Source organism: Saccopteryx leptura, chromosome 11, assembly GCF_036850995.1.
Source record: "Saccopteryx leptura isolate mSacLep1 chromosome 11, mSacLep1_pri_phased_curated, whole genome shotgun sequence".
Classification (NCBI taxonomy): domain Eukaryota; kingdom Metazoa; phylum Chordata; class Mammalia; order Chiroptera; family Emballonuridae; genus Saccopteryx; species Saccopteryx leptura.
The window spans coordinates 12,872,256-12,898,278 of NC_089513.1; the positions used below are offsets into that span (position 1 = coordinate 12,872,256).

A 26,023-nucleotide genomic window follows, 5' to 3' on the forward strand; every position below is an offset into this window, starting at 1 on the left:
CTTGTTTCTGTGAAGAATAATTTCTGCAGAGAACACCTAATGAAAAGAACATAATGAAGGAATGCCTGTCTTCTAAAACTGGAAAGGTTTACTACAGCCACGAAGGACGGATGTGGTGGATTCACAGGTGTCAGGGCTCGCGAATTCCACTTCTAACGTGTTAAGAGACAGAAGGGTTCTTGCAGATAGGCATTGATTGAGTCGGCTCCTGCAACACCCGCTGTCACGTCGTTGGAGTGTTGGATCCCCTTTCCCCACCCGGGATTGGAGAGGCGGGGCGTGCACAGCAGACCGCTTCCAGGCCCCGCCCCCTCTGGCGTGGGCCCGCCCACAGATGCTCCGGGTCCCCCGGCCGCCTAGATAGCGGAGGCCGGGGGCGGGGCTCACCCTTGCCCCCAGGATACCTCGGGTTCCGCCAATCAGCGAGCGCCCTGTTGGCCGTCTGCGACTCCGCGCTCCTCCCCCTGCCGTCGGCCTCTGCTTTCCAGAATCCAAGATGGCGGGATCTAGGCAAAGGGGTCCTCAGGCCAGAGCACGGCCGCTTTTCTGGGCCCTGCTGCTGTCGCTTGGTCACTTCGTCAGGGGCGACGGCGTGGGAGGCGACCCTGCGTCCGCCGGTGCCCCGGGAACCCCAGCCACGCTGCCACATCGCCGTTTTGAATACAAATACAGCTTCAAGGGGCCGCACCTGGTGCAGAGCGACGGGACCGTGCCTTTCTGGGCCCACGCGGGGAGTAAGCCGGGGCAGAGGGCGGGGGGCCCGGGTCCCATCCTCGCCTGGCAGCCCCTCCTCCTCCTCACCTTCTTCCCGCTGCACACCTGTGCGCCGCGGAGGGGACCCCTCCAGGCAACCCCTCCAGCAGGCCGGCTCTGGTCTGAAGGTTCTTTCCACCTGTTCCCCGTCTTCGCTCCATTCTGCCCACCCCCCTTCCGCCTGTCCTCTCCTCGAGCTCGTCGTCTCTTTCTGTTTGTTCTAACGGTCGGTGTCTGTTACTTCTTACACTTCCAAGCACTCACTTAAACTCGCCTCTAGGCATCACGTTTCACCCCAAGGCCACGTCTCCAGGGGGAGCGTCCCGCACCCCCCAATCTGAGACCTGTTCAAGCAGCCCCCACCTCCATTCCCGCTTCCCCTCGGCCCTCCGCTGCTTTTTTTCTTTTAAACTCGGTGTTAGCAATGGTTAATGCTCCAGTTTGTACCCGATGCCCCTGACGGCTCCAGAGATGATATATGTTGGTTTTATTGTAATTTTTAAGTTTCAATGTCAGGACATTATTCTCACCGTGTTGGAACGCTACCTTACATTTGCCACCCTCGGTGACGCGGTGTGGTCTTTGATCTTTCTTCTTGCATTAAAACATTGTGTAACTTAATAGTCACACGTGTTCCTTTTTAGTTAGTAGACCAAGGGATATATATTTTTGATACTGTTTCAGAATTTGAGACTAGCATTATGTCTACAGTTTTAAAAGAAAAAGTTTTTTTTTTTTTAAAAAATCGAAATAACCTATGCTCCGTGTTGTTTAATTCATTCTCCGTTTGGCAACGTTGGTAGAGAGGAGCTTGCTTTGCTAGACACTAACATATGTGAAAGAAAAGTATCTGTACTTTAGTGCCGATGTGTCATTGCTGACCACGGAATCAGCCATAGCTCTTGACATGCTGGAAGCTCTGTTCAGTAGCCATCAGGTGCAAAGCTCTGGCAACTTGAATTCCATCTTTATGTGTAATTAAGAAGTCATTTATATAAGAAGGTTTGTATGTATCACTTTACACTGTCCACTACTTGGAACAAACTATTCCATTTCTAGAAAGTAATTATTGAATGGGAAGCACACTTCTAGGAAGGGCCATTTCACTGAAACTCAAAGGGTATAAATGCAATTTGACATAATGACAAGTCATAAAATATTTGAAGTAGAGTGCAGTTATTTTGTTTACTCAGTAGACATTAATTATGTGCCACTCATCAAGGGATATATGTTCTGGGCATTTGTTAGCAAGGTGATGTTCTTAATACACAAAGATGATGCTGGTGTACCAAACACATGTTTTGGAGTTTTTTGTTTTTCTTTTGGAATGATGATGAGTTTTTTCAGTAGTGGTGATGGGTTTGTTCACCCTTTTCCACTTCTGCATTTTCCCATTGCCTGCTTGCTCTTCTCTCTCTCATGCTTATGCCCCACATTCAGCCAGTTAATTAGGAATGTTAATCAACTACCCACATTAGTTACCTTGGCTTTCTTTACAGAGCCTGTAACCCACTAAGTTTGCTGTAGAAGTGTCAGCTAATGGATCTGGGCGAATTAAAGCTGTATGGCTAGACCGAATTTGAAATAAAGAGATTAGTATATTAGCCATGACATTTGCATCTACTGACTCTGGGCATCGCTTCTTGCAGGTGTCTTTTGCTTTTATTATTACTGTGATTTTTTTTACAGCCTCACTGTTTTATGAAACTCCACTGATTATTTTTCCCTTTTCATTTTGCTTTGAGGTTCATTATTTAAAACAACATAAAGAAAGTTAAAATTTAGCTTCAACATGGCCTTTTACATTCATCCCCAAATGAGGACCACCTCTATGTTTCTTAACCCTAATGTCCTTTTGTACTGTCAGTACACGTCCTTGGGTCCATCAGGGCAAAGATTGATAACAATTTATAACTCTTTATAGCTCTCAGAGCTCTTTCACCTTCTTCCTGATTTGATCCTTAGTAGGTAAGGCAGGTGTTATCTGTTTTATAGATTAAAGAAAAAAAACCCTGATGTTCAGAAAGGTTAAGATTCTTGGGAAAGGTTATGTAGCTAGTGTCAGTAAAGTAGATCTTAAATACAGGTCTTCTTATTCTATATCTAGTGCTCTTTCCAGGACCTGCCCCCATCTCTTAAGTGTTTGAAACTGATGGTAACAAATAGTAACTGATCTTACTAAAGCATCTGTTTTCCCTACTGTCAAGAGAGAATACAGTTACTTCCCAGCATGGATGTCAGAACTAGTTAATATCTGATAGGGTGTGCTAGAATTTTTCAGATTTAGGCCTGATAGTTGCTTTAATCATTATTTAGTCCAGCAATAGGAATAGCCAACATTTATTGAGATATTCATATGCACTTATATAGGAACTTACATGCCTCTGAGATTCTTAGAGAAATGGAATAACTTACCTATGATAAATAACTAGTAAGCGGTGGAGCTGGGACTTGAACCTTGTTTGCAGATGTGAACCACTGTTTTGGGGATCTCTTCTCTGAAAAATCTGATGCTAAAGAACTATATATTGACTTGAAATTCAGTTGACTTTCTCTCTAGAAGGAAATATATATGCACAAAATTTTGCATATAACTTTTGGGGTTTTACGGAAGTAATTGAGCCAGCCCCTTCATTTTACAGGTGAACATATGGTGAGCCCAAGAGAGTAAGAGAATTATTTGCTCAAAGTCACACAGCTGAACTGAGACTAGGAATAAGTCTCTTGATTCCTAGTGGTATGTTCTTTTCACACTGTTTGAGCTTTCTAACATTTGTAAACTGATGAAATACATTGCAGTTTTTAAAAACATTTGAAAAATAATATGAGAAGCAAATATTTGCCTTTTAAGCCAAAATTTTCTCTTTTGCATTTTTAGTGTACAGCTACAGCTTTAATTTTTTTTTTTTTTTTTTTTTTTTTTTTTTTGGCGAAGATATTGTACTATTCAAAAGATGGGGTGGGGTGGAGGGGTCATACAAAGCCCTAAAATTTAAAAGTTAAAACTATTAACATGAAATTGTTTCTTACCAAAATTACTGTATAGGTTACTGAGTTAAAATTTGATCTCTGTAAGTATAGGTAACAGTTTGGTGATGACTCATTGAGTTTTACCTAATTATAACTTAAAGCTTTTTTCCCCTGATTTTTATTCTAGATGCTATTCCAAGTTCAGATCAAATTCGAATAGCACCATCTTTGAAAAGCCAAAGAGGATCAGTGTGGACAAAGACAAAAGCAGCCTTTGAGAACTGGGAAATCGAGGTGACATTTCGAGTGACTGGAAGAGGTCGAATTGGAGCTGATGGCCTGGTATGATCATTTCTTTAACTTAAGAAATGTATATAAATGCAGATACCACCAGCCTCTAAGTGTTCCCTGTTATATTTTTACAGGCAATTTGGTATACAGAAAGTCTCGGGTTGGAGGGTCCTGTGTTTGGATCAGCTGACATGTGGAATGGTGTTGGGATATTCTTCGATTCTTTTGACAATGATGGAAAGGTATATTTGTTGTCAGGACTGTTACCCACTTGAATATATCTGCCAACAAAGTTAAGCTGTGAGAAATACAATTTACTTAACATTTTTGTCAGTTTAATAGAATTTATACACTTTAAGCTATGAGCTCCTGATTTGTCATATGCCAGCATGAGGTCATAATGGAGCCCTAACCTTGAGAATTTTGCAAGGCTCCTTTCCCTAGCACCCTGTATGTGCACAGTGGTTTCAGTGGCTAAGCATGAGTCATTTGGACGTTGGCAATGAAACCAGTAGTGTTTAGAGTCAGTCATTATAGTTTATTTTCATGAAAATATCCCGTGTGCATTACTACTACTAGCTCGCATGTTAATATCTTTTCATGCATTAATCACTTTTTTGATCAGCCTGTTTCTCTGATCTTGCCTAAAACAGTTAAGAACAAAATGTACTTATTAATTGAGAACATTAACTTGTGCTTGAGCAGCCTTAAGATTTATAATCTTGGCCCTGGCCAGTTGGCTTGGCAGTAGAGCATCAGCCTGGCATATGGAAGTCCCAGGTTCGATTCCCGGTCAGGGCACATAGGAGAAGCACCCATCTGCTTCTCCACCCCTCCCCTCTCTTCTTCTTCCACAGCCATGGCTCGAATGAGCAAGTTGGCCCTGGGCACTGAGGATGGCTCCATGGCCTTGCCTAAGGCACTAAAATAGCTTGGCTGCCGAGCAGCAGCCTCAGCCCCAAATGGGGGCTGCCAGTGGATTCCGGTCAGATGGCACATGCGGGAGTCTGTCTCTGCACCTCCCTGCCTCTCACTTGATTAAAAAGAAAAGGATTGATGATCTTTGTTTCAGCTGGTTATTTCTCTATTGGGATCATTATTCACAGTTTCAAGGAGAACTTTAATAAGTCCTTGAATGCTGGTGCCATATTAGTCCTCCTATATAAACTTCCACAAGTCCCACATTTGTCCCATGCTCTCAGTGTGACCTCACATGTTGAGATTAATTTTTCAAAAAGAGAACACATCATCAGTCTTTGTTGAGGTGTTGCATGACCTCAATAATGATTTTGTAAGAGTTTAAATTTTTTCTAAGTAAGTAGAAATCTGTTATCTTAACATTTCAATGTTAGAATATTAGAGATGTAAGAAACCTTATAGTACCTCCAAAATGATCTAGAATTCTTTGGTCTTCAGGACTTTAAAACAAATATATTCTCTTTATTTTTAGAAAAATAATCCTGCCATAGTAATTGTAGGCAACAATGGACAGATCCATTATGACCATCAAAAGTAAGTACGTGTTTTTTACATTATTCCTGATTTAAGTTTTTTTTGGAAACCTTGTAAAATAATATTGTTTCAAATCCGAACATTTTCCAGATGAAATAGGTTATTTTGTCTTGAGATTTATTTTACAACTTGGTGGAAAGCTCTTATTTTAACTTGGTTGTCTTTTAAAGTTCTTTCTGTGGACCACCTCAGATTTTAAAAATAAAAATGTGTTATTTTACTTAACCTAAAATTATGTATTACTTTTAAAAGTTCGTAAAATGTTCCCTGGCTGTCAGTGATGCTACTAGTCATGGCTTTTCATCTTTATTGAAAGGCATCTTTCAAAACATAAAGTTCAAACCTTGGCTAAACTAATGACTAAGAAATGTGTGAGACTTCTGAGTATTTAGTGTATTTGTAATGTGTAGGAATTAGGTAGCTACATTTTTTATTTTTATAGGTTTGTTGTAGGAGTAATTAACTTCTAGCCATCAATGAACTATAAGAAAAATGATTTATCCACATTTCTGTTTACTGTTTCCTACCTTAGTGATATTTTCACTCTGGTAGTTAGCTGTGGAGCTATTTAAAATAAAGGTGCCAAGATCTCCCCCTTGCGGTGCTGATTCTGCTCTGGGGCCCAGGACCCCCACGCCAGCCTCACGTAGAGGAGCAGTGTAACTTTCAGTATCCAGAGTCCTGACAGGAGTCCCAGGGACAAACTCATGCCTCAGCTTCATGTCGTCTGAATAAGTAACTTCAAATACCTTAAGACTTTGTCTTAACTTGATACAATTTTAATCTTTCTAGATACGAATCATTTTAAATAATGAGTTTTGGAAAGCTTCAGTTTTTTGTTTTTCTTCCCCTCATGCCATAGTGATGGTGCTAATCAAGCTTTAGCAAGTTGCCAGAGGGACTTCCGTAATAAACCCTATCCTGTCCGCGCAAAGGTTATATATTACCAGAAGACGTTGACAGTAAGTACCGTGCATTTATCAATAAGCACATGAACAATAGTCTAGGATGACTTTTCATTTTGAATCTTAGGCAGAAATTAAATGCATTTAAGTTGAGGTGTTGTTCATGTACTCATCAGTGTTGATATGAGAGAAGAGAAGTGGTTTCAGAGTGTGGTGTAAGTGGTCGTGTATTGTAAAACCTGGTCACTACAGGTTTGCATTTACTCAGTAAATGCTTAAGCATGCCACACATTATGTGCATAGCCAAGCCTTCAGGATACAAACACAAGTAATGCAAAAGTTATTTTCTCTGAAGAGCTTCTAAGTCTAATGCAGGAGACAATTATGTGCTGTTACTGTGCTGTGTGCTGAGTGCAGCAACACATACTATTAAGAAACCAAGGGGTAAGAATCCTGTCCCTGCTGGGCAGGAGTTGAGAGGCTCAGGACCAGGTTCACAAGAGCATAGCTGGAAGGGGAGGTAGGAATTTCCTACATAGATGAGGTGTGTATTCCCGGCGGAGAAAACAGGCAGAGGGACTTTGGAACGATTTGGGCAAGGCAAGTATGTCGATTGGTGTGACTGGAGGGCGGAGTGTTGTAAGAAGTGAGGTGAAAGGTTGGCAGTAGACAAGTCTGGCAGGTCTTGTATAGTGTATCTTTAAGGAATGGTTTAAGGCAGTGGTCCCAACTCCTGGGTCACGGACTGGTACCGGTCTGCAGAGAAAGATTAAATAACTTACATTATTTCTGTTTTATTTATATTTAAGTCTGAACGATGTTTTATTTTTTAAAAATGACCAGATTCCCTCTGTTATATCCATCTAAGATTCACTCTTTTTCTTTTTTTTTTTTACAGTGACAGAGAGAGGGATAGACAGGGACAGACAGACAGGAATGGAGAGATGAGAAGCATCAATCATTAGTTTTTCGTTGCGCATTGCAACACCTTAATTGTTCATTGATTGCCTTCTCATACGTGCCTTGACCACGGGCCTTCAGCAGACCAAGTAACCCCTTGCTCAAGTCAGCAACCTTGGGCTCAAGCTGGTGAGCTTTTGCTCAAACCAGATGAGCCCTCGCTCAAGCTGGTGACCTTGGGGTCTCGAACCTGGGTCTTCCGCTTCCCAGTCCGACGCTCTATCCACTGCGCCACCACCCGGTCAGGCTAAGATTCACTCTTGACTCTTGTCTCGGTCATGTAATACATTTATCTGTCCCACCCTAAAGGCTGGTCCTGAAAATACATATTTTCTGACATTAAACCGGTCCATGGCCCAAAAATGGTTGGGGACCACTGGTTTAAAGAGTTAAGCAGGAAAGTGAAATGATCAGATTAGCAGTTTAGGAAGAAAACTCAGGCGGCAATGTTCTTGTAATGGTATTTGTGAAAGGAGCAAAAGATGTGATTTGATCGATCCAATTGTTAAGACTCCTTGGCTTTTATGGGCCATGCGCTGTGCTTAATACTTTACGTGCGGTTTCTCACTGATCCTTTCCAAAGCCCTAGGGGGTGGGCATCCCCGTCTTGTACGTGGGAGGATTAGATATGGGGAGAGTAGATATTAGTTACTTAAAACTTGGACAGTGTCATACCAAATAAGTAACAGAACTGATTTGAACCCAGCAGCATCTTAACTGACGACTGCACTTGTGGTCTGAACTGCGGTAGAGGAGAGACTAGGCGGTACAGATTACAGGACTTAGTACTGGTTTGCTGGGAGCTGAGGAGTTGTCAAAGTTTTTTCTGGATTTGTGGCCGGGTGTACAACAGTGGTACCATGAACCAGCCAAGAGCAGCCATTGTTCGTGTTTGAGGGGAAGTGGGAAGGAAGAGGGTTGCCAAGTTTTGTTGGTGGTTAATATTAAGTCACACAGGGAAAAGGTTACAATATTCTGCCCAAATTTTTGGCATGGTCCCTGTCAGTATGAAGGGTTAATCTCCATACAATGCCTCCACTCTTAATCCCTGCCACTCTTACTTGGGTGGGGCTGGTGATCGGGGTACTGGAACCGAAAGGTGTCGAGATGGGCCAGGCCTGATGGGAGCTGTGAGAAGAGTGTGCCTATGTCCTGTGGGTCCCTGGGCTTCGAGTTCCAGGATCCTCTTAAGACATTCAGGATCAGGGCTTCGGAAGTGCATTCTGCAGAGTAGAAACGGAAGTGTCTCATTCGTGTTTTCATTCTCGACCTTTTCTGTCAACATGACTTTGGTCACTTTTACTGTCTCTCTGCTGACTTAATGACAGTCCTCTTACGTTCCTAATTTAGGGATGAGGAGCTCAGTGGTTGATAAGGGAATCTATGTAATTTTCAATAAGTTACAGTAAAAATTGTAAATTCATTGAGTTTTTTTTAGCTGTCACTGGGGTTTCAGAACAGATCTGGTCCCTCTTCTGTGTAAGCCATTCACAGAAGTCACGGTCCCTAAATTCTCGAGGAAAGGGGAACCGGGTTCTATTTTAGGAAGATTTTCATGGAAAGTTATCAAATTTTTCTCTTTCAGCCTTTGGCATATAGTGAGCAAAAACCATTTTCTTAAGTGAAATATCCTATTGTATAATGTACAAAAAATAAGTTGTTATTTAGTGAACAAGGGATTAACCTTTATAATGAGAGAAAGCTGATAGATTTTTTACAATTAGACCAAATATAAAGATCAAATAGTAGTAGTCATAAATTAACTTCTTGAAATTCCTTTTACAATGTCTGTTGTAAAAGCTATAGCTACTCTGTGTCTCTCTAGGTAATGATCAATAATGGCTTCACACCCGATAAAAATGATTATGAATTCTGCGCCAAAGTGGAAAATATGATTGTCCCCGCGCAAGGGCATTTTGGAATATCTGCCGCCACCGGAGGTCTTGCAGGTGAGTCTTGCTGTCTTTTCTCATTAAAAGTTTGTGAGTTGAGGCCCTGGCCGGTTGGCTCAGCAGTAGAGCATTGGCCTGGCGTGCGGGGGGACCCGGGTTCGATTTCCGGCCAGGGCACATAGGAGAAGCACCCATTTGCTTCTCCACCGCCCCCCTCCTTCCTCTCTGTCTCTCTCTTCCCCTCCCGCAGCCAAGGCTCCATTGGAGCAAAGATGGCCCGGGTGCTGGGGATGGCTCCTTGGCCTCTGCCCCAGGCGCTAGAGTGGCTCTGGTCGTGGCAGAGCAACACCCCGGAGGGGCAGAGCATCGCCCCTGGTGGGTGTGCCAGGTGGATCCCGGTTGGGCGCATGCTGGAGTCTGTCTGACTGTCTCTCCCCGTTTCCAGCTTCAGAAAAATACAAAATAAATAAATAAAAGTTTGTGAGTTGAGTTTTGTTGGGAATAGTGTATTTTGGAGATGTGTAGACTTGTTTACTTTTAACCTTTTAAGACAGGTTGTAAGCTTCCCATAGCCTGAGGGCCGATCTTCTGGTCCCTCGGGTCCTCTAATTCTCTCCTTAGACTCTAGGCAGGCGTCCCCAAACTATGGCCCGCGGGCCGCAATGCGGCCCCCTGAGGCCATTTATCCAGCCCCCACTGCACTTCTGGAAGGGGCACCTCTTTCATTGGTGGTCAGTGAGAGGACCACTGTATTTGGCAGCCCTCCAATGGTCTGAGGGACAGTGAACTGGCCCCCTGTGTAAAAAGTTTGGAGACCCCTGCGGGAGACAGGTGGCTGGGGCTACACACAATAATGCAGGCAGTGGTTTCCAACCAGTGAAATCACCTCGAGTACAAGGAAATTCGACTTAAGATTTTTAGGCCTATATGTAACATACATCAGGGTGGTTAACTGTTTTGTGGACCAGCACAAAATTTCTGGCAGACTGGCAGTTGAAAAACACTGAGTCAAAGGCTCCATTTGGGTGCTATTTAAAGAGAAGGAGACATCTACAGTCAAGACCAGAAAAAGTTAATTGCCAAATGGTTTAGGATTCTGAGAGGTGTCACAACACATTTACGTGAATTTGGTAGCCTGAAGTAATATTATTGAGCACTAAACTTTAAACAAGTATTTATCCATTTTTTCCACATGTGGTAATAAATGAACTTATCATTTGACATTAATACCATCTTGTGTTTATATGGTACATTATATAATTTTTTTTTTAATTTTTTCATTGATATGAGAGAGAGAGAAGCATCAGTTCATTGTTCCACTTAGTTGTTTGATTTAATTGTGCGTTCATTGGTTGCTTGTCGTATGTGCCCTGACTGGGGATTGAACCTGTATGTAACCTGAGTGTGTGGGGACGACGCTGTATCCACTGAACCATGTAATTTTATTATTTTCAAATATATGAATTGTTGCTTACACAGGGAGGGAGAGAGAAAGGATAGATTTTTTTACCCTAATTTTATATGAGTTTGCCAAATTTTGGATTAAATAACCTTCTAAAGATCACATAGCCAGTCATGGTCAGACCCAGGCAGTACTTGGTTTGCGTTTCTGACTCCTGAGTCAAGGATTCACCGCATGACTGCTCCTAAAGTTACCTCATCTACACTGTGCTGTTACACTTGTCTCTAATCTGGCTACATATCTAGATCTTCATAATAGTAGCAGAAAGCTTAAAGATTGCCTTACCATTGAAATTGCTTTTGTTTTGTGGATATGACTAGGCAGGATTGGTATTTTAGTTCAATATTTTGAGGTTTGATCTGCAGGGTCCCTGTTTTCAGCTTCAACAGCTTGAAGTTAATTTTATTTTTATATAATTTTAGATAAAATTGTTAATGACTGCTGTGTGAGGGAAACAAGTTTGAATGCTGTATAGATAGGGTAATCCTATTACCTGAACCAGGACGCTTTGAGAGTGAAAGGAGCAGCTATTAGTAATGCTGGGACGGCGTGGGTAAGCCATGACACCCCGATAAGCCAGGACAGAGCAGTGCTCTGTGTGTAACAAGAAAGCAAGGCAGGAAGTGGCGCGTGCTCTAGGACAGATAGGCAGGGACAGGGAGGAGCAGCAGACACGTAAAGGACGGGATTTTGTGTATTTGGCCAGGACATAGTGCATGAGAGTTTGTGGGGAAATTGAGTAGGGGTCTTGATGCCAGGGTTAGGAGTTTGGGCTTGATTTGACTCTTCGATTGTTTGTTCATTCCCTTATCAGACATTTATTAAACATTTATTTTGTGTTAAACGCTGCTAGATGTTCTGGTGTAGGATTTAAAAAAGTGAATTTTGCTTATTTCCAATGTAAATCTTTCTGATGAATTTTTGTCTAGGCTCACAGAGTACCATTGCATTTACCAAATTAGAGCTGATTTTAATTTCCCTTGTTGATTAGTATTTTTTAAAGCAATAGATATCTATAGATTCACAACCATAAAAATAAATCTATTACAGAAGATTTTCACAATTTTTTTTTTTTAATTTATAGATGACCATGATGTCCTTTCTTTTCTGACTTTCCAATTAACTGAGCCTGGGAAAGAGCCAGTAAGTATTAAGTTTTTCAAAAACTTGATTTTCAGTTTGGTGATACTGCCTGGTAGCTGATCAGTTGGGGATAGTGCCTTGGGTTTGGCTCTCGTTTCTGCCAGTTACTGCCATGTGACTTTGTGTAAGTTACTAGCATTTCTTCACTGGGAAACTGAGGTATTGGTATTAGCCATTTCGGGACATCCGTAAGCGTTAAATAAGACAGTGCACTTCTAGCAAGCACTCAATAAATGGGAGTGGCTATTAGTATTTTTTGTTGCAATTATTAGTATCAAAAGTAAATTGGTTATGATTTAAATAAGAACATTTTTATATTAACCTTTTAGCTAGTCATGGAGTAGTTAAAATGAGTAAAGACATATTTTGAGGTTTATTTTTTTCTTTAAAATATCTTTTTAATATGTTTTTAAACTCCAAAAAAGCCTACACCAGATAAGGAAATATCAGAAAAAGAAAAAGAAAAATATCAGGAGGAATTTGAGCACTTTCAGCAAGAATTGGATAAAAAAAAAGAGGAATTTCAGAAGGGCCACCCTGACCTTCAAGGGCAACCCGGTGAGTTGTAGCGAAGCTGTCCTTGGCCACAGTGTGTGCGGCAGCCCGTGTGTTACTGCACTTTCACTCTGTCTTAGCTGGCACACTCCAGGTAATTTCTGGAAACAGTCTGTGAATAACCCCTCAGTCTTGAAAGGGCTTGGAAATTTATGCTCCACTAAGAGTGAAGTGTGAGGGAAGGACCCCGTGTGCGTGGATGAGCAGTGACCCATGGCAGCCCCGTGAGGACAGGGGCTCGTGTTTGCTACTGGGTTCCCGAGACCTGAAACACAGCCGTGCTGACCTAGTAGTTGATAATCAGTAAATATTTTTGAATGAAGTTGTTCAAGGTTGAGTTCTTTGCTGGCACACAGTTACCTCACTGACACAGAGACAACTCCAGTGACACGAAGTGACTTCCTGGCCCTCCACTGCTCAGCGGGTTCCAGGCTCCAAGGGTAGACGTCTGAAAACACTGTTCTAAGATGCTGTCATTAAGAACTTGAGTGTGCCACCTGTTCAAAATAAAACATGTTAAGGCCAAATACAGTGACTTTATTTATTTGCTAACTTTTATTATCTGGTCGTTCCCTATCAGCACAGTTGAACTCTTAGTAGTGCGTGATTTCTAAATGATCAACTGGATGATTCAGACTTAAGTTAAAATGAAAGATAAATGTTACTCTTTCCTGGGGTTTGTTTTAAAGATTACATGTGAAGTGTGAGTATCCAAAGCTGACGATGATATATGAAATGGCTTGCTTTCAGCACGCCCAGGCACAGAGGGAACGGCAGCTCTTCCTTACCTCGGATGCTTAATCCTTCACACAAGTAAAATGCACAGGTTTTAAGAGTATAGTTTGATGAATTTTGACAGATGTGAATATCCATTTAACCATCACCCAGATCAGTACACAGAATATTGTTATCACCCCAGAAAGTTCCCTCCAGTGAGGCAACTATTCCTTTTTTATTTTCCTATTTATTGATTGATATTTAGAGGGAGAGAGAGAAACATCAGTGTGTTGTTCCACTTATTTATGCATCCATTGGTTGCTCCTTATATGTGCCCTGACCAGAGATCAGACCCACAATGTTGGCACATCCAGATGATACTAACCAACTGAGCTACCCGGCCAGGGCCAGAGGCAACCACTATTCTGATTTCTATTAACATTTCTTAGTTGTGCCCATTTATAGAAATAGGATCACATAGTATATCTGAAAGAGAAAATGATTTTTAGGTGAAAAATAATGAGACTGAATTTATAATGTTCAACTACCAGACATAGTAATTTAATCATGTTATCTGCATGTTCACTGCTGGGAAGATTATACTGATGTTCTAATTTTAATATATATTGGTACCTTGGTCACATATGGTATTTTGAAAATTACTTGTTTATTCTAGTAATTTTTTATTTGTAATTTCCATTTCAGCGGAGGAAATATTTGAGAGTGTAGGAGACCGTGAGCTGAGACAAATCTTTGAAGGACAGAATCGTATTCATCTTGAAATCAAGCAGCTGAACCGCCAGTTAGACATGATTCTCGATGAACAGAGGAAGTACGTTTCTTCCTTAACGGAGGAGATCTCTAAAAGAGGAGCAGGGCTCCCAGGGCAGCAGGGACAGGTAAGCTTGCAGACGCTCAGGTGTGCCCTCAGGTGTGCCCTCGTTAGTGTCATGTCCTGATGGGGGAGGGGTGGAAGAGCCAGGCCGCTGTGCTGCTTGTTTCTGCAGAATGTGGAGTCTGAGCTGGCTGCTGCCTGTGTTTTTCCTGCAGATTTCTCAGCAAGAACTAGATACAGTTGCGAACACTCAGCAGGAGATTCTGAGACAAGTAAATGAAATGAAGTAAGTATACAATAGTAATATCCGAGTCACATGCTCCTAAGCCTAAGTGTGACTTCTCTAGATACGCAAGCACATTATTGCTGTCAGATTCCTGCACGAGCGTAAGAGTCATATTCTAGATTGGTTTTATAAATACGGTAATATGAAGTATGAAAACTTGTGACATTTAGCCACTACAGATGTCTAAATTTATTAATTGTTCTGAGCTAGAAAAGAAAAAAGTACTTCAGCATCTTTACAAAACATGGGTTTGTCACAGTTACTTGACAGCCGGGACTGTTCATGTATTTCTAAAAGATAAAAAGAATATGGGTAATACATAACAGTTCCTTGAAAACCGCCAGGGAGTTACCACGCGTAGCACTGTGGGATTGCAACACAAGCGTTCTTGATGCCGGAACTGACGATGGAAGGAAGGCATCTTGAAGGAAACCTGCTGTGTGTCTACCTCTTTCATTCCATCTTGTCCCCTAAGGGAGACTGGACTAAGGGACGGGGCAGAGAGGAGATGCTGTGTCCTTGGAACGCTGAAAGATATGTTTCTAAAAAGGATTCACTTGTGCACATAATTAACAGCTTCCAGTGTGTGGAGCAGAGAAACAGCCAAAATGTCATGGTTCATAAGCTAGTACTGGAGAGCACTGCCCCAGCCAGTTCAGCCTTCACCAACAAGGATGTCAACACGAGTTCTTTAGGACTGGGACATTGGACAGGATTAGGGTAAATAGAAGGCGAAAATACCAACACCTAGAGATTAAAGGCAACCCAACTTTAACAGTCAGTTTGTATTTCTTTCAATTATACTGTTCAGCGTTTTAAAAAATTTTCAAGTTGTAAGCCCCTGATTAAAATAGCCATGATGCTAAATGAACAGTTAAATTCTTTCAGGAATACACTGGCTTATCTAACATTTTTTAACCATTATTTTGACCTAATTTTAAACTTTAGATGTTGCATAAATAGTGCAGTTTCTATATATCCCCCACCCGTCTTCCCCTATGTTAACAGCTTACGAAAGCAAGTACGGTGGTCAGACTCAGACTGACACTGGTTCAGCACTATTCACTCATGAGCTTATTCAGATTTCACCGGTTTCCCTAACGCTGATCCAATCCAGGATCCCATGTGGCTTTCAGTCATTTCCAAGTAGACTTCCACAGTCTAAAGTAAACCCATCTTTCCTTGTCTTTTATGACCTTTACATGAACTATATATAAAATAGCCAAAGCCAAAATCCATCATTCTGTCAGAGTTTGAAGAAGGGTGACGCATTCTAAAATTGCCTTTCCAGTTAAAAAGAATTCTTCCCATCACTTGTCCTCCTGAGCTAGTTCAGAAAAGGCAGAATAAATACTTGATTCTTTCTCCTGACCATTTTTCAGAACAGTGAGTCAGTGCCCTGGCAGCCTCCAAGGTAAACGATGAGGTAGTAAGTAAGAGGTGATTTTTTTCTTCAACTCCTGGACTTGAACATGTTTTGCTGTTTGGAGCCACTAGTCTTTATAATTGATGTTCAGGTTGTCTCATCTTTGGCCACTAGCGCCCCCTTCAAGTCAGCGTCAGTACCCTCTCGGCACCACCCAGCCGTCTTGTTGCTTCCTTCCCTTCCAGTGTCCTTCCAGGCTCCGGTGCACGTTCCTGTCCCGCACGTGCCCAGTGCATTGTTCCCTGGAGCGCTGGTCTGCTAGTGGAGATGGAGTTTTAGGCAGTCCCGTGCTTACTGCTACTGGGTGGTGGTTGCTTCTAGGCCTCTTCGGTGGACAGAGTTACGAATGTTTCTGAACTTCCATTTGTATGTGGTAGCTTGTGTCATTTGTTAATTGGTTATATATTTTAAATATTGAATTCAAAGTATTAAATGTTTTTGGTGAGTAGACAGTATTTAGCATTTCATCTTTACCTAATTTATTGTGTACCTGTTGCATTCTAGGTACTGTGCTAAGCATTTTCACATGAATATTTATTTTCACATATTCTTCTGGGTTGCTCCTAATTCTCCTCTTCATCCCTACACTGTGATACTTAAGCTGCTTAACCTCTTCATCCATTTTGATCATCAGTTATCCCATTCAGGACAATTACCACCCTTCTTAGGCCCTGTGACCCAGTCCGTCACTGAAGCTGTCAGTGCTCGAAGTTTTGATCGTTCGTCCGAACGATGGGGTCACGTTTTACATGGAGAACATTCTGAAGTCAGTGTGTGTAAGGTGAAATGTCATGCAGAGTCAAATTATCCTTCAAAAAGTTAGCACGTGATGCAGACTACTTACCACACTGGCGCTCAGTATGCCAAACCCCCAGTTTTCCTTCATATCTGGAACAGGTAGATGCCTCTCTGGTCGGCTTCCACGTGCGGCAGTAGTTCTGTCTGTAGGGGCTATCTGAGAGAACCGCAGGGGAAACAGACAGAATGACGTCTGACGTGGGAATCTCACGACCATCCCTAGGTTCTGTGATTTGCTAGAAGTACTCACAGAATGCAGAAAAGCTGCTGTACTTAACAAATGTTTTATACAACCAAAGGACAAAATCAGCAAAGGGGAAAGGGAAATAGAGTGGAGTTGGGGAAGACAGGTACAGACTTGCTGCTGTCCCCGCGCCACTTCCCAGTGGGGTCCCAGGAACAGTGCTCATTCCTCAGGAGTGATATGTAACACCATGTCCAAAGTGTCACCAACCAAGGAAGCCCGCCCATGTGACTTGGTATCGGGATTTGTGTTAGGGGCCAATCCTGTGGCGTGAAGCACCCTATTACTGACCTTCAACCCTCACTCTGCTGCCCCCTGCAGGTCTAGCAGAAACATAAGTCATGTTATTAGTGTAAACTCTGGTGGGGTCCCAGGCCTCAGGGAGACCAAAACACTTCCACACAGAATGTTCCAGGCTCTTGGTGGTCACCTCCCAGGGGCTGGTCAAGGACCAGTACTGAAATGTGCAGGATTTGAGCAGCCCAGGCCTAAAGGGTTAACTCTTCACTGCACATTAAACACCTAGAAAGATTTAAATTCATTAAGATTATCCATTTTGTTATTCAATATCCATTTATAACACTGGTTTTAACACAGATTATTTAGTTATTCTGTATGTCAGGGGTTGGGAACCTATGGCTCACGAGCCAGATGTGGCTTTTTTGATGGCTGCATCTGGCTCACAGACAAATCTTTAATAAAAAAAAAAATGTTAAAAATATAAAACATTCTCACATATTACAATCCATTCATTTCCTGCCACTCATGTTCATGTTGCGGATGGCTAGAGCCAATCACAGCTATCCTCTGTGACAACACCAAGTTTTTATTGGATAATGCGTAATGTACACAGGTCGTTGCGAGGTCAGGAAGTAAACTTCCCTCCCTTTAATCAAGTAGTCAGCTAGCTAATTGCAGAAACTCTTTTGATGAAGATGGCTAAAAGGAAAAAAGATGAGGAGTATCGTACTTTTCAGCAGGAATGGACAAAGGAATTCGCCTTTGTGGAGAGAGCAGGTTCTGCAGTGTGTCTAATATGCAATGATAAAATTGCATTGATGAAACGGTCAAATATAAAGCGGCACTTCGACACACACCATACTACATTTACATCGAAATAACCAGTGGGGGACAGCAGGAAGAAGGCATGTAAAGAGCTACTTTTTCAGAGTACAAGCTAGTCAGCAGCAACTCCATGTTTGGACCCAACAAGGTGACTGGAATTCGGCTAGCTTTGCTGGTGCTTTAGCAATTGTGAGAAACGGAAAGCCATTCACAGATGGGGAGTATGCCAAAACATTCATGCTTGATGTTGCCAGTGAACTTTATGATGACTTTTTGGATAAAGACAAGATAATCAAACGAATAAAAGACATGCCTCTGTCAGCAAGAACTCTTCATGATCGTACGATCATGATGGAAAATCAAATTGAGGCAACACAAGTGAAGGACATAAATGCAGTACCATTCTTTTCTCTCGCTTTGGATGAGTCAACAGCCATAAGCCATTTATCCCAGTTCAGTGTGATTGCAAGGTATGCTGTTGGTGACACACTACGTGAGGAAAGTCTTGCTCTTTTGCCTATGAAAGAGACAACAAGAGGGGAGGATTTATTCAAGTCTTTCACTGAGTTTGCTAAAGAAAATATCTACCGATGGATAAACTTATTTCGGTGTGTACTAATGGTGCTCCATGCATGGTGGAGAAAAACAGAGGATTCGTAACGCTTTTTCATGAACATGAAAAGAGACCCATCCTAAGTTTTCACTGCATCCTACATCAGGAGGTGCTTTGTGTTTAGATGTGTGTCGAGCAGCTTGGTGAGGTGATGTCACTGGTCATTCAAGTGGTCAACTTTATTGTTGCCCAAGCTTTAAATGATCGCCAGTTTAAAACACTGCTGGATGAAGTTGGAAATAATTATCCTGGTCTGCTTCTGCACAGCAATGTGCGTTGGTTGTCAAGAGGGAAGGTGCTCAACTGTTTTGTGGCTTGTCTGAGTGAAATTCGGACTTTTCTTGAAATGAAAAACATCAAGCATCCTGAGTTAGCTAACACTGAGTGGCTCCTGAAGTTCTACTATCTTGTGGACATGATTGAACATCTGAACCAGCTCAATGTGAAAATGCAAGGCATTGGAAATACAGTCTTATCCCTTCAACAAGCAGTGCTTGCATTTGAAAACAAGCTGGAACTCTTCATCACAGACATTGAAACAGGTCGTTTACTACACTTTGAAAAATTGGAGAGTTTAAAGATGCATGCACAGCAAGGGACCCTGCTCAACATCTTGATCTCCAGTAGCTAGATCTTCACATCTAATCTCCTGCAGTCATTCAAAGTGCGCTTTGGAGAATTTCGTGAGCGCATTTGTCTTTTTAAGTTCATCACCCATCCACACGAGTGTGCTGTAGACAACACCGACCTGAGTTACATCCCCGGTGTCTCCATCAGAGATTTTGAGCTACAAGCTGCTGACCTGAAGGTCTCAGACATGTGGGTGAATAAGTTCAAGTCACTGAATGAAGATTTGGAGAGCAGAGCTGTCGAGCAAACACAAGTGGGGAGAAATGGAAAAACTTCAACAGGCGGACCAGCTGATTGTCAAAAACTTGGAATGCGCTTCCCATCACATATCATGCACTGCAGCATGTGAGTATTGCTGTACTGACAATGTTTGGCTCTACGTATGCATGTGAGCAGTCTTTCTCACATCTAAAGAACGTTAAGACCAACCTACGATCACGTTTAACAGATGGAAGTCTCAATGCCTGCATGAAGCTTAACCTCACCACGTATCAACCAGACTAAAAGCCATCAGCAAAACCATGCAGCCCCAGAAGTCGCATTAATGGTAAGAAGTATTTTATTCATCATTGGTTAGCAACAGCATAACATTATTAAAAAGAATTCAGAAACTTACTGTACTTTAAAAGTGTTGGTCTTACATAAAATGCACACATTTACTTGTATTTAGTGTTAAACATATTGTATGGCTCTCACGGAATTACATTTTAAAATATGTGGCGTTCATGGCTCTCTCAGCCAAAAAGGTTCCCGACCCCTACTCTATGTGGTTAGATGATCTTTAGTAAAAGATAAAGGCATAGTGTTATAGTTTTATAAGTTATTTTCTCCAACGTTGAAGACAATTCAGTTTTTACAATCAGATATATTGAGCTTTGAAGTGTATCTAGCCATTTGAAATCTATAACAAAAAAAAATTATCTTTTCTAGTGATTCCACTGTCTAAAGGGATTTTCTGTTTCAGGAATTCCATGAGCGAAACTGTCAGGCTGGTCAGCGGCCTCCAGCACCCTGGGTCTGCAGGCAGCGTCTACGAGACAACCCAGCACTTCAGTGACATCAAAGAGCACCTGCACGTGGTGAAGCGGGACCTGGAGAGCCTGGTGCAGCGGAATGCCGTAAGCTGTCCCCGGGCTGGGGCTGGTCGGCCTCTGTGGGGAAGACAGTGTCCTTGCTCTGCTGCGGCCGCTATAGTTTTCCTGTTACCGCTGAATGCCTCTGCGATGCATGGTTTACAGTGGGAGTGTGTGAAGCAGTTTGTTCTGGTGTTATTACTTAGTAATTACTGTGTTGTTTATTATCACTGACCTACTTTTGCCCACTCCTGTGTTCAGGTAAAGTTGTTCCATATGTCTGTTCTTCATCAAGTTTCCATAGCTTATTGAATAGAATTATTATTTTATTAATTGCTATTTCAATAACTAGAACTCATAATTTTGACATTTTTCCCCCTAGATTACTATCTGTATGTTTATTTTAAAAAAATCATTATCATTAATGATTATCTTTCAACAGCTTTGAAAGGGTAAATGTCTGTCCCCCTTGACAGACCCTTGTTAGATGGGCGGACCGTGCGGGGTGACTGTCTCTCTCTTGGATGTCAAGGGGGCGCAGATCTAAAGCTGACAACAGCTCTCTCTAAGCAAGACTCCTTTTTTCAGCTACTTCCCTGTCTTATTTAATTTTTAAAATTTTTGTTTTTATTTTGTTTTACTTTATTAAGTGGTTTTTACGGTGTAAGCCCCATCTACATTTTTGGAGATTGGCAGTAAATATTAAAAATCGGTAATTTTTTTTGAAATGTAACGTGCATAAGAGACTATATTAGAAGACAGACGCCTGGTACTTTTAAGGTTTTTTTCTTAATTATATAAAATTCAAAAATGCTGGTAGCATTTACCTCTTCCCCTTCCAGTTTTTCAAATGTGGCTAAATAGTTTTCTTACTGACCACTGCCTCTCATCCTAAGCATTACTATCTATTTTCTTAATTCTTGATGAGGTTATCCCCCCCCCCCCAGCCTTTGTTGACACTATGGGTATTGTATGTGTGTACTGAAGAACTTGGTCCCGTAGGTGGAGCACATTGGGAAACAGTCTCAGGAGCCATTCCAATGTCTGCATACCTGAGGGAATCTTTGTCCCTGATACTTAATGGTTTCCTGATAATGGAAGGAATACTCATGGAAATAGGAAGAGAAACATTTTTCAAAATCCTAACTAGTCGAGTCGATGCTGGGAGGCCGGGAAGGCTGAGAGGGCTGAGAGCTCGGTACAGCTGTAGGCCTGTGGGGCAGTCGGTAGGGAGGCCGTGTGGGGGTCGGAACCGGAGCACATCTGAGCGGGTCCGGAGCACCATCCCCCCTCCCCCCGCGTCCTGGTCGGACGGTCACATGGCCCCTGCTGAAGGTGATGCTGTTAATAACTACTGTACAGCAGATGTCAGCTGGTCATGTCCAGGGGATTCGTGGTCTGTGACCTTCAGGGACACTAAAATGACTGTCCCTGTGGTGCAGATGGGAGTGACTGGACCGTGCAAGGCGGGGGCTGTCCAGGGTCAGCCACTCTTCTGGAAAGTTGGGTGGGAAAAGCTAAGGGGACGGAAGGTAGTTATTGGACGAATAAATGGAAATCCTTGAGTTTATGTAGTAAACCAGTTTTATAAAGATTTTCATGTTTCTTTTTCTAAAATAACTAATTTGACTAACTGTAATAGAGAGTTCTTTGCCTTATAGCCATCAAATGAAAGGCCAAAGTGCCCAGAACTGCCCCAGTTTCCATCGTGTTTATCTACGCTTCACTTTGTTATATTTGTAGTAGTGCAGACGGTGTTATTCATCGGTTATATCATGTATAGGTAAGTCTTAAAAATTTGACCCAACATTTTAGTATTTGAAATATTGAATAAAGTTATTCCTGTTCATACTAGAACTTTCCATACCTAGAAATTAGGTTTCTGCAAAACAGCTATTATTTCTAGTCTCTTTTAGTTCACATGGGAGTTTATGTATAGGATGTGTGTTTATCTTAATGTAGTTAATATTAATAGATATTGTATCTTTTAATATTAAGCAATCTTATTTCTTTCCAAATTAAAGTACATAGAAATTTTTTTTCCTTTTTTTTAGAACTCAGCAAGAAGCAGCTGCCAAAAAATTCTTCTGACCACCATTTTATATATGTACATCATGTATGTATGTACAAAATGTTGTCTTTTGGGGGGAATGTAAGTATTTAAATTGCTTCATAGGCTAAATTATTAAATTTTGTATAAAATAACTTTAAACATTGATTTGCAGTAACAGTAGACCTTAAAGACAACCACGTGTAAATTTGTGCATAGTACATAAAATCTATTTAAATTTCAGTGAGTTTCTGGCCAGTAGACAACAGCCACTGAACAGATATTGACAAAGAGGGTAAATAATAGAAAACGAGCCGCTCCCAGATAGGAGAGTTGTCCTTAAGTCTCGGATGTTGGAGGTTTTTTATTTAATATAAACACACTTGCCCACCTGCCCCCCTCAAATATGAGGTCTAACTAAGAACTCATCATGACTATTTTATAACCAAAGTATTTTAAAGAGGCCAGAATTTCCTCTCGAAGCCCCAATCCCGCAGTCCTGTAATCTAATACTACTCCCTTTGAAATCAAAGATTGTTTTGTCTGAGAGCATTAGCATCTGGATAATGGGCTTCCAAGTATTTTCGAAGTATTTTTTCCCTGATTATCAATGATACATTTGGTTGGGGAAATTTTGCCTAAAAACAAAGACGTTCAGGTGAATACATTCCTCTGGTGATAGTTTTCATGGGAATCTTGCCTGGTAACGTGTTCACTTCGTGATTGCTCATATACTGTCTTCTTCCTAACGGTGTCAGTTCAGCATTGTGAAAATAACGTTTGCATGTGTGCTTGTAATTTAAGGAGCTTCTCCCCTGTTGTGCAGCTTGTAGATGCAGCTCAGACTGCACGCTCAGAGGATAGTTTATAGTTTATCCCACAGAACCCACCACTGCGTTCCGGCGTGCACTGCCCTGCGCAGCCCAGTGCTGGCGCCCACAAGCCTGTGTGCACCAAGCAGGCTGCCGTGGGCGCAGTGTTAAGATTGCTGAAGAGAGATACAAATGGTTCATGCTTCCGATTTCCACCCTTTAATGCTGAACTGAGGATATCGTGAAACACTTGTTAGTAGGCTTAACCTTGCAATGTCAGCAGGAGGGGGTAGTGAGTCTCTGTACGGAGTTCTGGGTGTTATCCAGACGGTCTGGCATTCACATTTTACACTGCACTTCGTTTTGCTCTCCCAGCTGATGCAGACTTGTCTTTGCCAGCTTCAAAATATTGTCATCTCTTTCACCAGAAGTGGTTATCTTTCATTTGTCGTAGAATCCAAAACAATACTGTATAGTAAAATAGTACTATTTAATTCTTTCAAGCCTTCATCAATTTATTCAGAGATGTCATTTACAGATTGGGCTAACTGCCTAAAATCTATACAAAGACTATGAAGAACTCTACATTGTAGCAATACCTGACTTGAGCTGCATATGCAGACAATCCTAACATTGCTCTGTGTATTAGCATTTATTCTAGACACTGAATGAGAATATTCCAGTGATTACTGACTCAACTTCAGTCACTTCAACATAGAAAATGCTTCACTAATGTTTTTCCTTGTAGCGTTAACATTTTGAAATTCATGTTTCAGAGACATCACAGAATTTACTCTTTATTTCATAAAAAAAAATACCTTCAGAAGAATGTTTAAATTGTAGACTATGAACTTGGGAAACCCTCTTAAGATAAAAGACTTCAAAGTACTCGCTATTTTAAAATCCATGGTCACATGTGCCTGAACTTATTAAAGGAACACCCGATCTATGCAGTATCCATTTTTCAGGCTCAAATCCCTGAGGCGGCCTTCTGACCATGCAGTAGAAATGGAGACGGCTACTAGAGCATGAGTGGGAATTTTTTCTACTTAGTTGTTTCACTCGCTAAAACCACTCAGCAGAGCAGTTCACACAGGTATTGATCGTAGTATTTGAAATGTGTTTCATTTTCCTCAAACAATTGACTTTAGCTCATTTCTGAAGAAAAATGTTTGCTCTGTGAAAAAATCCGTCACTGCCAGGATCCTTTCATTTCTCTACTGTTCCGTAGAATTCAATCTGTGAACCTCTCTCAACACCAGCAAGTATTCTACAGGTGCCTTGGATTAAAACACAATTGGTTTTCAAGTTTTAGCGTAAGTCTTGCCGACGCCACTTTATAAAGAGTTGTAGTTCCATCCATAATGGCCGATCCCCTTACTTAATGTGCCGGTTTGTGTTCTATTTGTGTGGGTGTTTCATTCAGCTGGAAACTTGATTACAAAGCCACGAACAGTAAACTATTTTTTGTTACGCATTGAAGGAGTGTCAGTGTTTCTCACGCGTGCCAACGGACCGTCCGAGTCATGCAGTGCTTATTAAGAATACAGATCCCAGGCCTCCATTCCAAATCACCGGAATCAGAACTCGGGTTGGCTTCAGAATCAGTTCTCAACAACACTCAGGTGGTTCTCATGATTGAGAAGCACTACGCTGGGGAGTGAAAAAACAATAAGTGTCATTCTGTTAGCTTAAAGCTGAGCTGAAAGCATAACAAATAGAACACTTTCATTATCAATATTAGCAAATGTGCACTGATTCTTTTGTACCTACAATTCATTCAGTGTTCTTTTTACTGAAACGCTTGGTTTAGTAGCAGCGACAGACTAAACCCAGTGTTGCCTGAGCTCTTGGTCCTTTGGTTGATGGCTTTTAAACTTCGAAAATCATTTTCAGATCATGGTCAAGCCAGAAAACTCCCTTCATGTCAGCCTGCTGAAGCTTTTTGCTTTCCTGACTGTGATTGTGGTGACATTTTATCTCAGACAATTGTGCTTTTTGATAACTTGGGGAAAACAAAAATTACTTGAATAAGGGATTGCCAGGTCCGCTGCATCGCAGACGCAGTGTCTTTGTAAAGAACACGATGACAGTTGTGCATATTTAGTGTCTTTTCCTGCCCACGTGCTTATCACAGGAGATGGTGAACAAAGGATTATGTCGGGGCTCTTTTTATTTATACGATCCAATGTGAAATCACCACTTGCAACTTTTTAGATCTGTGTGTTGCCTGTTTATTTCTTTTAAAGTTTAAAAGGGTTTTCTATCCATTGTTAATTTTAACTGGATAACATTTTGTCAAGTGTTTTTTTCTGATTGTTATTTGATGCTAGCTGGAATTCAAGAAATGACATTGACCTTATTCAAATAAAGAAATATTTTAGTAAACTTGCTTTTTCCTTCATTGGTTTCTGGTAATAAGTAATGATTTATTTTCCAAACAAGGTCTAATTTGAGATAGTATTTCATTGGTGACGCGCTGCGCGCTCTGCCTTGGGTGGCGGACCACCTGCGCGGTCGCCACGTGGAAGCACAAAAATAGAAGCAGAAATGAAATGGATAAGTGCTAACCCTTGCCGGTAATGAAAAATACAAAGTAATTAAAACAATATTTCATGTTTTCACTTTTAATAACCAAATACTGATAAAAGTATAGTTAATCTGAATCTTAGTCATTACTAATGGCGGTTTAAAAATTAATTTTTAGCAAGCACCATTTAACCAAGTAATTCCAATTCTGAGAGTCCATGCAGTATAAGTGTGTGTGCTGCCGCAGCAAGCACTCCGTGCAATGTAAGGAAAGAGGAGATCTGGGGGTCAGACAGATCTGGGTTTGAATTTGGGCTCCACCACTCAGTAAAGGGGATCTTCAGTTTCCTCATAACACTTCTTTCCCACAATTGGTAGCATCGTAAAAGAATCTCTCACGTGGTTTCAGAAAGTGGTAAACTAAGGTAATGGACCCCTCTTCTGAGAAACACTGGATAAAAGATTTAAGTAAGTTAGATGGGTTCCAAAGAAATCAAAGAAA

The 26,023-nt window shown here is 41.5% G+C and overlaps 1 protein-coding gene across 2 annotated transcripts; it reads left to right on the forward strand.

Annotated features, from left to right (window-relative positions):
• The first annotated feature begins 458 nt into the window (after nt 1-458).
• Nucleotides 459-25,380, forward strand: LMAN1 (lectin, mannose binding 1). 2 transcript variants are annotated; one of them, XR_010747431.1, is made up of 14 exons: nt 459-734; nt 3,911-4,065; nt 4,149-4,256; nt 5,465-5,526; nt 6,389-6,488; nt 9,217-9,340; nt 11,830-11,888; nt 12,314-12,446; nt 13,866-14,059; nt 14,211-14,281; nt 20,022-20,175; nt 21,792-21,913; nt 22,185-22,282; nt 24,224-25,380. XR_010747431.1 is itself a non-coding variant. In XM_066353630.1 (13 exons), exons 1-13 carry the CDS (start codon nt 497-499, stop codon nt 22,219-22,221), a joined length of 1,557 nt encoding a protein of 518 aa, XP_066209727.1. In that variant the 5' UTR covers nt 461-496; the 3' UTR covers nt 22,222-25,380. The 2 variants fall into 2 exon arrangements, 1 of the variants encoding a protein (XP_066209727.1); XM_066353630.1 differs by having other exon boundaries at nt 461-734; nt 22,185-25,380.
• Nucleotides 25,381-26,023: the final 643 nt, after the last annotated feature.